A 13,362-nucleotide genomic window follows, 5' to 3' on the forward strand; every position below is an offset into this window, starting at 1 on the left:
AAGTCATTTCTTTCCTAAACCTTCATTGTTTTATTTAACCACTCTTAACTTTAACTCTTTTGGTTAGAATACAATTTAAAACTATTTGAATAAAATCAAATGAGGTGATAATCTTAACTTTAAATTAAGTTAATAAATTATCTTCCAGCTGCAAATCATTATTTTAACTGCTTATTGCCCCCCCCCACCCAAAAGCGTGTCCTTTGACGTCCTCCTTGTTCCACTCAGTTTCCTTTCTGTTTTGTTTTTTTCTTCCTGCCAATGTCTGCAGAGGACAAAGCTGCTAAACAAAGACTTGTTTTGTACAAACCCCCCCCAGAGAAAAGAAACGTCATTCCAATCTGTAAAGAAATTTTTTTAAACTGTATAAACTGATCTTTGTTGCTTTTGTAAGTAATCTAAAATAGAAGATGTTTTTGTTTCAGTCATCGGAGTCGAGACGAGGACCGCATCTCCAAACCAGGGGGCATTTCCACTCCGGTGAAACTCTTTGACGACGGGGTTTTGTCTCAGGCCAGCGACCAGGCCAGCTCCAGCAATGACAAACAGTTACCTCCTCTGCCTGGTAAATAGAAGCCGTTTGTAATATAAAACGTGTATTGCTTCCCTTTACTAGAGTTCACTGATATTATCCTAATACAAGCCCCTAAAGTTACACCATCATTGTTTTATGCTAGACCAGATAATTTTCAGTTTTGTAGCGCACTAACACCCTCTTTGCATTTACTTCAGAACCAAAGCCAGTTTATGCACAACCCGGTCAGCCGGACGTGGACCTGCCTGTCAGCCCATCTGATGCCCCAGTGCCCAGCGCTGCTCATGACGAAAGCATTCTTAGGTAAATTATTTTGCTATTTTTTTAATTCACTGAACAGATCAGTGGAAAAGCAGCATGAGACGCATGCCAAATCGAGTGCACTAATTTTTCACCTCAATGATATTATCCCAAACTGGATGTCTTATATTGATCGTTTTTAATTTCCTTTATTTACCAACATTTGTTCCCTTGTTTCTGTTTTTTTTCTTTGTCTGCAGGCCAAGTATGAAGTTGGTCAAATTTAAAAAGGGAGAGAGTGTTGGGCTGCGGTTAGCCGGGGGAAACGATGTGGGAATTTTTGTGGCAGGAGTTTTGGAGGACAGTCCAGCTGCCAAGGAGGGGCTGGAGGAGGGGGACCAGATTCTCAGGGTATGCTTCACTCCCTACTCTCAAACTCATGTCTTTTAACTATGGTAACTGAAGACTGGTGTTTCATAGATGGCAATACTGCTGATGAAGAGACAGTATTCCTTTTTACACCTTGTTTCTCCCAAACTCACATGGCTTGAATAGAAAGAACATCTGGTCTTACTGTCAAGAAATAGACAATCCATTGCTTCTGTCTAATTAAATGTGAGGTAAAGCTGTTGTTCACAGGCACAGTAGATCTACTTATTTGAAAGATCTTGGGAATAAAGAAACAATGTATCTTTTAGTTTATGAGTCATTCCCGGGATCGGTCTCCTATCAAAATCTCCCGTTGTTTCCAGAATGAGAAAACAATGGAGGTCCTTCTTTTACTTCTGACCTCAGAACAGTTGTCAGACTGTTCAGCTGAACATTAGTTAAACTCTGTTGATGGGATGATGGAAGCCCTATATGTCATTGCTGAACTCATTCTGATTGCATTTAACCTCCTTTAAAGCTCAGTAGACAAACTTAAAGCCTCTATAAAATAATTTTCAAAGGAATAATGCTACTGCATGCAGCCCTTACTTTGTGCCTCTCTGCACTCTTCCAACTGTACAAACACATCTCTGAGACTTCCAGGACATTGTTTTGCCTCATTAGGTGGTTTCCGGGTTGGTCACAGTGTGCTAGTGAAGATAAAGACGTGTAGCCCTTCTGTTTCTGGGAAGGATAGCGCTGTCATTTCGACATTCACTGACCCAGTCCATGTGTTTCTGATTCCCCTGCTGCCCCTCAAGCAGAGTCAATAAACAGCAGCCATTGTGTTTAGTGCAGCAGTAGGAGGCCGGGGCAGAAGGCTGCTTGCTTATTAGAGGAATTCTCTGATGTGCTTCTGCTGAGATGCTTTTTTTATGTTTGTTTATTTTTGTTTTTTGTCCTCTGTCTGTGCAGCAAAACAAAAGTCCGAAACCATAGCAATGCACAGTAAATACATCAATACGACTAGAATCTTCTGTTGCTGCAGCAGAATTTCAGTTCTTTTTATTCTGTATTTGTAGGTTAACAATGTGGACTTTGCCAACATCATCCGAGAAGAGGCAGTATTGTTTCTGTTGGATCTCCCAAGGGGAGACGTTGTTACCATTCTGGCACAGAAGAAAAAAGATGGTAAATTTAAATTATATTTTTACTAGTATGATCACATAAGAACCAAAATATGCATTATATTGAGATTTGCCTTTGTTTCATTTCAGTATATCGGAGGATAGTGGAGTCAGACGTTGGTGACTCCTTCTACATCCGGACACATTTCGAGTATGAAAAGGAATCTCCGTACGGATTGAGCTTTAACAAGGGCGAGGTTTTCCGTGTGGTGGATACACTCTACAATGGCAAGTTAGGCTCCTGGCTCGCTATCCGCATTGGAAAAAACCACCAAGAAGTAGAAAGAGGCATCATTCCCAACAAGAACAGGTAAAAGAAATGAGGGAGGTTGCATCTTTCCTTTTTACCTTCTGTACAGCTTGTTATGTGACTTTATGAAAAGGTAGAAGTTGAAAAGGGAACCGTAAATATTGTCTTGTATTTTCAACTCATATCTGGATTCATGTTATAATAAGTTTTTAATTGATGCTTTCTGAACTGGCAGATTTCATATTATAAAGTGTAGCGCTTTGTTTCAGTATGTGTAGATATGAGTAGTAAATATGTAGCAGTTGTATTTTGTTCATTTGCGCCGCCTCTAACTAGTAAATAGTTAGGAATGTAACCGTAACTGCCTCTCCTTGCGTTTACGCTGACATGCCTAACTATTTACTCACAGAAACTACCAATGTCAGTTTCCTAATGAAGCACATTTAAATTCCTGCTGCAGGTTTGACTGCAGTGGTGTACATAGAAGTGATGCAATTTAATAAAAAAAAAAAACACGATTAAAAAAGAAAATCAAAGTAAAAATCAATATTGTACACGTAATTTCTTATGTATTTACTGTCTTTTCGGGTTTAATTTTTTATTTATATCTCAAATTTCTTGTTTACTGTATTAAAAGCTGTATTTTACAATATGCTCAAAATCTGTGTAGTCATCTGTATGAAATGCTTTTATTTTTACGCGACTGACCATTTAGTATGTCCTTCTATGACTCCATTAAAGTTGGTTTATTAGCTACAGTGTCATGCAGAGACATTTTTAACCAAATTTTCTGCTTATAGAGCGGAGCAGCTGTCTAGCGTGCAGTACACCCTCCCTAAAACTCCAGGGGGCGACAGAGCAGACTTCTGGAGGTTCAGAGGCTTGAGGAGTTCCAAGAGGAATTTGCGGAAAAGCAGGGAGGACCTGTCAGCCCAGCCGGTTCAGACCAAGTTCCCTGCATATGAGAGGGTTGTGCTGAGAGAAGGTGAGTGTCTGAATCCACTGTAGCTGCAGTAAAACATATGTGGGCTTCTGCATGCAAACTTTTGTTGTAAGAATAAAAAAGTAATGTGAACTGAATGAGCTGTTGATGTTTATTACATGCTACTAAACCAAGAGTTATGCACTGAAGCTGGAAATATGCCATAACTGAGATGGCTTGTATGTTTATTCCTCATTAATCTGCCGTTGTTGGATCACAGCTGGATTCCTGAGGCCAGTGGTTATCTTTGGGCCGATCGCAGATGTGGCCAGAGAGAAACTGGCCAGGGAGGAGCCGGACATTTTTGAACTAGCAAGTAAGTATTAAAGGGAAATCTATACAATTATCACTTTATGCGTGGTTTCCTTGTATGTCTGTAGGACTGAGGCTACCTATTACACATCAGAGAAACAGTATTCTAAAGCAAAAGAAAAGTAAAAAGCCAGAAATCCAACAAAGAAAACATTTCTTTGTTGGATTTCTGGCATTTTACTTGTACTTGTATATTTACTTAATGTCAAGTTGGTCTGAGTTCCACTATACTCTCAGATTTCAGCAGGACTTAATATCCGTTTTGATTTCAATCCTTATCTACCTCTCCTCACTTCTCCAAATTTCAAGCAGCTCAAAAATATGGCTTTCGTTCTTACACTCAACTCAGCTGCGCTCTGATTCAGCCCACTCCCACCCAAGTGTTTCCATTCCTTAATGTTTGTTTGCACAACTCCAGTGATGTTTATGTAACTGTATTTTCTTTTCAGAAACACAGCAACAACAAGGAGGGGAAAGTATGTCACTTAGTGCATCAAATATATCTATATTTTTGTTTTATTTAAGTCAGTGAATGAAAAATAATCTATATTTACAAGTTTTTGGTGACTATTTCACTTAATATGTTAATGTTTAAACGACAACCATTGCTTTGTTAATGCATAGAGGGGAATAGCACTTAGTTTAATATGTGTGAATTTTACATCATTGTCAAGTTAAAAATCACTTAAAAAAAACTGTGATTTTACTAATGTTTGGTCATACTGACACACAACTAGCTTTCCCCAGACACTGAGATAGACTGGAGATGCTTGTTTGAGGAAAACCTAGTTATAAAATTGGATTTAACTTTAACAGGCTCTAAAAATGAATGTAAATTAAATTGATGTTGCAAAGAAGACGGTTGTTCTGAAGAAATTTGGCCCAGTGTCAGCAGTGATAAACAAGCACTCTGTCTGCGGGATCATGCATGTGATGGATTTAATAAAAATGTGACGTGAAGAGTGAACTGCCCCCCCTAGCTGTGGCTGTGTGTCAGTGTGACCTCCTTGCTTGTTCTTAGAGAAGTGGGCTTTAAATATTTTTCAATTTGTATGTAAAAAATGAGCCAAACGTTTCATTCAGTGGTATTCCCCTCACTAATACAGATTCTATCATAAAAGATGAAAACAGTAAGGCTGCATGTCAAGCTGTGCAATATAACATGCTTCGAAGAAAACAAGGTAGATGGTAAACATGCCCTAAAATAATATTTATGTTATGAATTTATTACTTAATTACTCACAAAAATAAAGAAGTATTATATATGAGAGTAAAGTCAGACAATTTAGAGAAGATGGTTTGTATTTTGTTGAGTTAGTTTATAAGTTATCTCTAACTTTTTGTACTTCAATTACCAGACAATCTTAGGTACACTTTTCTTAGGGTAAAACAAAGTGTTAATTAATTATACATGCAGGGTAGCATCCTCCACATTTACTAGCATCCCCTAGCAAAAAATGTGTTCAAAAAAGAACCTTAAAAATAAATATAGCGTTTTTCTTTAGCAGAGCATTAAATTTGAAATTCTTTCTGCAGTTTTTTAAAGGTGAATTTTGAAGATTTCCTTTACTTACCATATTTCCTACTGACTATATGGTCCAAATTTACCAAATGTCTTTTGTTAGTTCTTTCTCTGAAGATATCGGGATGTCTAGGGAAGGCCTTTTTTTCTTCTTGCTATATTTTGAATAATAACATCGCCTCACCTCTGCCTTTATTTATTGGCTTCTCTTGATTCAATAGTTATATTCTTTGTGTTTAACCATATCTATTTTTTAGCTACATTTTTGTGTACTTCTATAGAAAGATATAATTTGCTAGGTTTAAAAACAAAAGATGCTTTTAATAAACATGATCTTTTAAGGAACTGCTTTTGATTGAGGCAGAAGTGATTATGCCAACAGCTCGTATTCCTTAATATGGGATGTTTGGCCATTAATAAATAGACAAAGATTAAGGTAACTTGTAGTTGTGAGATTATGCTGATAGAAATATCCTCCACATTTTTAGATGGGATGCTAGTCAATGTGGTCAGTTCTGTAAACGGGACAAAAATGTTTTCAATGAGCTAGAATTTTTCTTTCTTCTTTGGGGGCAAAGTTCAGGCTGCTGAATGTGAATGAGGAAAGAAACTCTGCAAAATTATTTAAACCACCTCTATCTTTCCTGTCAGTTTAATGCACTGATAGAAAATGGATCTTAGAATCACTATAAAAAAAAAGAAAAAAACTTTATTTTTTAGAAAAAAAAAACAGTGATGATCTTAGATCCCAGTGAAAAGAGTGCTGCATTATGCTTGAACCTCTGTGTGCATGGCTATATTCATCGCTCTTCACTAAACGTGTATCTTAGTGTGTTTTATAAACAGTGTTTGAAGGTCTTAGATCCTATTAGAAGTGAAGCTTATCCTCGTGTTTTGAGTCAGTGAGATGACCCCTCCCACCCCCTCATTTTAACGTTGAACCTTGTGTTCATGGTCAGGAAACCGTTTCTTACCTTTGTTTAAAGTATAAACTTCTCTCCAGATCTCTGCTGAAATCCATAAGGCCTTTCAATGACACCGCAGTCTCATTTAATCCCAAATGACCCTCCTGCTCTTGAATGTTTATATTTATTATCATTGAGCCACACATAATGCGTTCCATGCACTATAATCTACACCACTACGTGCACTTTTTCACTCGCATATTTATTAATCACTGAATTTAATCCCATAAACCCTCTAAAAATACTTAATGTCCGCTGCATGAAATTGGCTGCTGTCTTTATTTTTGGTATGTACTATGTTAACTGTCCTTATAGTCGTACATTTGTCCCCTCCTATTCTGTGAATATTGCGCTTCAAACGGCTCTATTTATGGGAGTTGACAACTGCACGCTACAAAAATGTCTAATTGGGGCAGAGGCTGTGTTTATTGTTTCATAATGGCCCATTTTTCCTCCACAGAGAGCGAACCAAGGGATGCTGGAACCGACCAGAAAAGCTCAGGCATCATTCGCCTGCATACGATCAAGCAGATAATTGACAGAGTGAGTAAAACTAAGATAGACATTTGCTTTTTGCTGCATGTGTTTTGATAAGTGAAACATGATTATATTTACAGCTCAATGCTGCCCACTGGTGGATAAATCTACCTAACAATGCTTGCTACACCTTCTTTGCTTTAGATCCACTTTGCTCAATATTAGATAAATATATTTGCAGTGGATATGATTAAATATGATTTTCTGCTCTTGAAGGACAAGCATGCGGTCCTGGACATTACCCCCAACGCAGTGGACCGTCTCAACTACGCTCAGTGGTATCCGATTGTCGTGTTTCTGAACCCAGACACCAAACAGGGAGTCAAGAACATGAGGACCCGTCTGTGCCCCGAATCCAGGAAGAGTGCCAGAAAGCTTTTCGACCGAGCGCTCAAGTTAAGGAAGAACAACCACCACCTCTTCACTAGTGAGTCTAATCATGGTTTCAGTGGCAGAAAGCTGCCACATTTAGAGGTTTTGTTTAAGGGCAGCTTGTTTGGATTTGGTTGGGTTTGTGGATCATTGTAGTACGATTCATCAATGCTTTTAAAAGAACGGTTCTGGTTAGAAAGGAAAATCCTGTGGGTCCAAGTAGGGGACGGCCTTTGATAGAATATGAATGAGGGCCTATGGCACAGGCATGTTTTATTGATGTAGCTTGCTAACCGTCGCACATTTTAGTGCTGAGGAAGACTAAGAAACAGCTGAGTCAAACCCTCCCCAAGCCTCTAAACTTCTGCTTTAAACAGAGGAAGAAGAAAATGTAAGAATAGTTTTTTCTTAGTGGATTTAGAAAATAACCTTTTTTGTTAATCTTATCTTTACTCTGCCTTGCAAAAGCATTCACAACCCTGGAGCTACTCTAATCTTGTCCATTCACAAAGTTCTTTGGGTAGCAAAGTAGGATGTGATTCTAAAATGGAAGGAAATGGTTTTGCTCCTTTTTCGGAAAATAAATGTAGCAAGTGTAGTGAGCATTAATATAAACCTATGGTAATACTTTGTACTAGCACTAGTAGAATTTCTAGTGTGACGAAAACACGTTTGTGCTTTTTTTTTGTATGAAAAATAGCTTGAGCTCAGTCAAATTGGATGGAAAGTATCATTAGGTCATCATCATCATCAAGTCCTGCAAAAGATACATTTTGAGAAAAAGCTCAGCAGTGGCCTTCTTCTTGTTTTTTTTTTCAAAAAAATTTTTTTGTTAATTTTTAAAAGTTGTACAGAAACAATTTCTTCCACCTGAGCTGTGGATCTTCACAGCTCCTCTGGAGTTTCTACAAGTAAAATGGAAACCAAACTTTTCACAAACTTATTTGTTTACTTAAAAAAAAATTTCAAACTCAGGTGTTGTTTTTTCCTCATTTACTATAAAATAAACTACTGTATGTTGTTTCGTTAAGTGGTTTCTATGCAGTAAAGAGGGGCAAACACTTAAAACTATATAAATATATTTACGAGTCACTTAATCACAGCTAATTACTGTAAATGAGTTGAGTGGAGAGTAGGGTTTTCAAAAGTATCGATACTGAAACGTTGTATCCGGATATAATACTTATTTTCAAAAGTATCGATACAGCCATCTAAAGTGCAGAATAGTGGAAATGCACTTTCTGAACACTGTGTGATTGAATAATTCTGTGCATTTTTCAGTTTCAGACTTTTTTGTAACAGGTGCAGCTGCTGAGAATTATTTTTGTTTAACTGGTTTGGCTAGTGTTATTGTTATGTCTGCAAAACATAGCCAAGGAAGGAACACTTAATTTTAATTTTGTAAGTTTTTTATCAAGCTTGCTTAATATTGTGCACAGCATACAACCTCAAAATATTATTCTTACAGTTTTTTTATTCATTTCATGTATTTTTTTAGTAATGAAAATATTTCTGTTGAATTTTAGAGTCTTTGTTTTTATTCTTGTGGTATCGAAAAAGGTATAGCGTATCGAATATTTTACTTAGTATCGGTATCGAGTTGAAAAGTTTATATCGTGACAACCCTAGTGGAGAGATGTCAAGTATTGTCCTCCTGTTTCAGCAACTATTAACCTAAACAGCATGAATGATGGCTGGTTTGGAGCACTGAAGGAAATGATCCAGCAGCAACAGAACCAGTTGGTTTGGGTTTCAGAAGGCAAGGTAAGACTTGGTCAAACACGCAAAGTCAAAATGTTAAAGAGTGAATATTGGTATTTATCACACTCTGTTTTATTGCTTGTTTTCTCAGGCTGATGGGGCAGGTGATGACGACTTAGATCTCCATGACGACCGTCTATCCTACCTGTCGGCGCCGGGCAGTGAGTATTCCATGTACAGCACCGACAGTCGGCACACCTCCGACTACGAGGACACGGACACAGAGGGAGGAGCCTACACGGATCAGGAGCTGGACGAGACGCTAAACGATGACGTGGGCCCGCCCACCGGACCGGCCATCACGCGCTCCTCGGAGCCTGTCCGAGAGGAGCCTCCAGTCATCCAGGAGCCCCCAGGATACGCGGCCTACTCGCACTCCTTGCAGCCGGACCCACTGAACCGCATCGATCCGGCTGGGTTCAAAGCCCCAGTACCGCAGCAGGTAGCGTTTCTGAGAGCTGTACGTCTCCCCTGTTGTCTGGAGGACGTGGTGTGCGTTAGAAGGGTTTTCTGGAGGCGCTATTGAACACATTCTTTGCTCCCTGCAGTTATTCTTTGAGCTATTCTGAAACATCAGTGAGAAATTATAAACTGACGTGAAGCAGGTATATATATCCTGATTATATGCAGAAATATTATACACACACACACATACATATATATATAAATATATATATATATATATATTATAGTATTTATTTAATCTATTTGCATCTTTGATGTTTGTTTCTTTTTCATTCACTTCTGCAAAAATCTCTAAAGCTCTCCTGTTGTTATAAATTGTTGTATCACCAATGGCTGTCTGATTGTTGCTCATGTCTGCAGGAGAAAATGATGTCTTTGATTTAATAAGTGTCTGTACCAGTAATCACCAGTGTGCACTTTGTTCCATCTATCACACCAGAAAGTATTATGTGCATGATCGGAATACCAGTGTGACTTCAGTGTGTTATGAAATGTAATGAATAATATTGGATTGGCAGGTGTGTATCTAAAATAGAAACAAATTGTCATCCAGTGATGTGTTTATGATCACAAAAAGCGGAAAATATTAACTTATTACGTACATATTCATTATTATTTATATATAAATCATACATATTTGAATATGTATTGTAACCACAGAATTAAAATCCAGTTAGTATTCTTTAATGATCAACCTTTGTCCTGCTACTAATTCCTAACTTATTAGTTCTGTAAAATTATGAAGTTGGGTTTTTTTGTGTCTGCGTAGCCGATAGGAGCAAATTCACAGCGGAGGATTGTAGCGGAGGTTGGGAAGATAGTAGCATTTGTTGAAACTTCATCAGTGTGTCAGCGCGTGTTATTTAACATTTCTGAACCACTTCACAGAAAGCAGAGGCCACGCCTAGCATCTCGAGGCAGCCTGAGCCCCTGGCTGAGGCAGTGCCCCCTGCTGTCGACGTTACTGTAAAAACTGTAGGGGCTCTGAGCATTGATGAGGCTCCCCCAGCTCCTTACAGCAGGCCGAGCCCCAGCCAAGAGGCTGGCTCGGTTAGGAGGCCCACCCCTGAGCTAGCGCCTCAGAGCATCACCCCAGAGCCTCTACAGTCCGGACTGGCCAGTCCAGAACCAAAGGTATCCATCTGACCGCCACCGGACGCTTGGTGAACCCGGGTTCGGCTCTACTCGGCTCGGTCTGATCTCCTGTGCTGCTGCTGCCTGTCTACCTGCCTCCTGCTTCTCTCTTGCTCTCTTTTTTTTTGTGCCCTGCATGTCACCTGATCAAATTGTTGCCCGGAAGAGACAAAGATGTGTGTGCGTGTGAGCGTGTGGAAGCCAGGTGGTGGTAAACAACAGTGGCCTGGGAGCTGCTGCCTGTGGTGATTTGCCTACATGCAGGCGAGCCGTGGAAACTCTGCAGCTCTCACTGTTGCTTATCCTAATTGCATGGCTGCAACATGTTTGCCTGGTTTCTTGTTGGCTACTAGTGTCAGAGCCTTCTTGTTTTTATCAATGTAGATTGAATTATTATTATATTGTAAAAGTAGTCATATACTCTCCAGCATCATATTTTCTCTTGTCAGGTTTATTTTAATATGGTTCTTCTGATTTGGAAGGAGAGCATATGACTATTTAACCATCTCAGTTAATGTTTTGTTTTTTTGTATTGTTCTTTATTTATTTAGAATTAATCAAGTTTGTGCTTGTATTTATAAATATTATTATGGGTATTTTAGTTTCTTTTAAACTGCATCAAGACAGTGGGTGATTTATTTTATTTTCTACATTGAGATCAAATCCACATCTGGGTCATTAGTAGGGAGTTAATCTGTCCCTTTTTGTTTCCTCTGCATTACTGAAGAAAATTAAATCCCATTGTTCTGTTGAAGTTTATTAGAAACATGTTCTTTCTTAAATAATTTCTATAAGTTGGGAATCCAGACTTTCCTTTGAGATGTTTTGCTACCTTCGGCTGTGCTGCAATTTCCCTTTGGTCTCAAATTTATTCTGACTAGTAACATCTCCTTCTCAGTGTCTCTATTTCAGGTCTTTTTCCTTCCTGTTTCTTCTTCTGTAAATTAATTTCAAGAACTTTCATGTTTTCGTGCTTCAGCTATTGTTGCTCTGTGCTTTGTTTTACATCTTACTTCTGTGAAGCCTGTATGCTCAGATGTTTTTTGTTTTGTTTGGTAGATGTTCCAGAAGGATCCATACAGCATGGAAAACACGGGGAGGATCACAAACAGTGTGAAAGCTTTGAACTACAACCCTTCGCAGCCATATCACCCTGACCAGCAGCCGTACAGAGATTACGACCACCCGCCCAGCCGCTATGACATCAGCAGCGGTGGCGGGAGTTACCCGGATTCCAAGTACAGAAACAGCGATCATATCCCGCTCTATGAGAACAGTGTGCCTCAGTACGACCAGCAGGAGTGGAATCCCTATGGCCCACCCTCCTCTACTGCCAGCTCCCAGGGTTATGATCATCTGCGTTACAGCGAAGGCCCGGATGCAGAGTACACCCCCCCGTTACGTTACGATGAGCCCCCACCACATCAGGGATTCAATGGACGACCCCGTTACGGCAAACCTACAGGTCCAGTTCATTATGATGACCTTCCACCACCTCCTCAAGGATCTGATCTCGGCTATGACCAGGATCCCCACTTCGGGTACCCCTCAGCCAGCCGCTCCCCAGAACCCGCACCCCAGCGATCCGCCTATAACCAACCACCCAGCTTCCAGCCGAAAGGCTACAAACCTCAGCCCTATGACCATACTCCAGTGAACTCCTTAGCCAGCCTTACACCTCCGCCAAAAACAGAAGCCCACTCACCTTCCCCCATGGTAGCTACTAAGCCCACGCCTTCCAGGGATGAGCCGCCGGAGGAGGATCCTGCCATGCAGCCCAGGTCGGTCCTGACCAGGGTCAAGATGTTTGAGAACAAACGCTCCGTGTCTGTGGATCGAGCCAGAGACGCAGGAGATTCAAATGGAAACAAGGTGGGGAGTTTGTCTGATTTACACTTGGATGGTGACTTTGAAATCAAACATTTTGTCCAACTGATTGGGTGTTCGTTTAACTTCTGTAGGCAGCTGATTTGCCCCTCAAAGCAGGTGGCGTGATCCCTAAAGCCAACTCTCTGAGCAACCTGGACCAAGAGAAGGCCTTTAGGTAAACCTGTAGATTATTTCATTTGCATAGATTTGCCATTATGTAAAATCCCCTCAACATGTGATTTGGTCCTGGAGTTTTTAACCACATTAATCCTCCTGGCCTCTGAACCGTCTTCAGAGCACCAGAGCCCCAGAAGCCGCAGTTCAAGGCAGCTGATGACATTGTCCGCTCTAACCATTACGATCCTGAGGAAGACGAGGATTATTACAGCAAGCAGCTGTCCTACTTTGACAGACTTCAGACCGGCCCTAACAAACCCCAGCTACAAGCACAAACAAGTCACAGCTTCCCCAGGTGACCCTCAGTGCTACTGATACAGCCCTGATCTTTAGACTTGACCTTTGTAAACAAAAAACAAACAAAAAACGGTCACCATTTTAACCCACTCACAAAACTGATGTTTTAAGAAACACGTTCTCTCAATAAAACGTGTTTTAGTGAGAGTTTTTTTTTTTTTTTTTACCCACTTGGCTCTTAGTCATCCTTTTATCTAAACTAATTAGCACCGATCATATGAAGAAATGACGGATGTCCCAATCTTTAGTGCTCATGATGGAAGCAAACTAAAACCTATAAGGGGATTAATATCCCCCTGCATGACTTAAGCCCTCCTTCTCCCTCTGTGCTCTCAGTCTCTCACACCACTGCATGACTAACTTTCTCCAAGTCTCTTTTTAGAAGATT

General features: G+C 39.9%; 1 protein-coding gene across 8 annotated transcripts in view; it reads left to right on the forward strand.

Annotated features, from left to right (window-relative positions):
- tjp1 (tight junction protein 1) overlaps positions 1-13,362 on the forward strand; it is a 126,287-nt gene that overhangs the window by 105,853 nt on the left and 7,072 nt on the right. For 4 of the 8 annotated variants that reach the window (XM_015384581.1, XM_015384597.1, XM_015384605.1 and 1 more), the window contains 16 exons: positions 426-565; positions 733-838; positions 1,036-1,186; positions 2,227-2,335; positions 2,422-2,641; positions 3,382-3,566; positions 3,784-3,879; positions 4,325-4,351; positions 6,823-6,905; positions 7,116-7,326; positions 8,935-9,035; positions 9,124-9,474; positions 10,386-10,631; positions 11,691-12,503; positions 12,593-12,675; positions 12,796-12,972. In XM_015384581.1, the coding sequence (XP_015240067.1) occupies positions 426-565; positions 733-838; positions 1,036-1,186; positions 2,227-2,335; positions 2,422-2,641; positions 3,382-3,566; positions 3,784-3,879; positions 4,325-4,351; positions 6,823-6,905; positions 7,116-7,326; positions 8,935-9,035; positions 9,124-9,474; positions 10,386-10,631; positions 11,691-12,503; positions 12,593-12,675; positions 12,796-12,972 (3,099 nt within the window). The remainder of the gene's footprint in view (positions 1-425; positions 566-732; positions 839-1,035; positions 1,187-2,226; positions 2,336-2,421; positions 2,642-3,381; positions 3,567-3,783; positions 3,880-4,324; positions 4,352-6,822; positions 6,906-7,115; positions 7,327-8,934; positions 9,036-9,123; positions 9,475-10,385; positions 10,632-11,690; positions 12,504-12,592; positions 12,676-12,795; positions 12,973-13,362) is intronic. The other 4 variants (XM_015384589.1, XM_015384636.1, XM_015384611.1 and 1 more) reach the window with 3 other exon arrangements.

The sequence above is a fragment of the Cyprinodon variegatus genome, unplaced genomic scaffold (genome assembly GCF_000732505.1).
Source record: "Cyprinodon variegatus isolate N-32 unplaced genomic scaffold, C_variegatus-1.0 Scaffold15, whole genome shotgun sequence".
Lineage (NCBI taxonomy): Eukaryota > Metazoa > Chordata > Actinopteri > Cyprinodontiformes > Cyprinodontidae > Cyprinodon > Cyprinodon variegatus.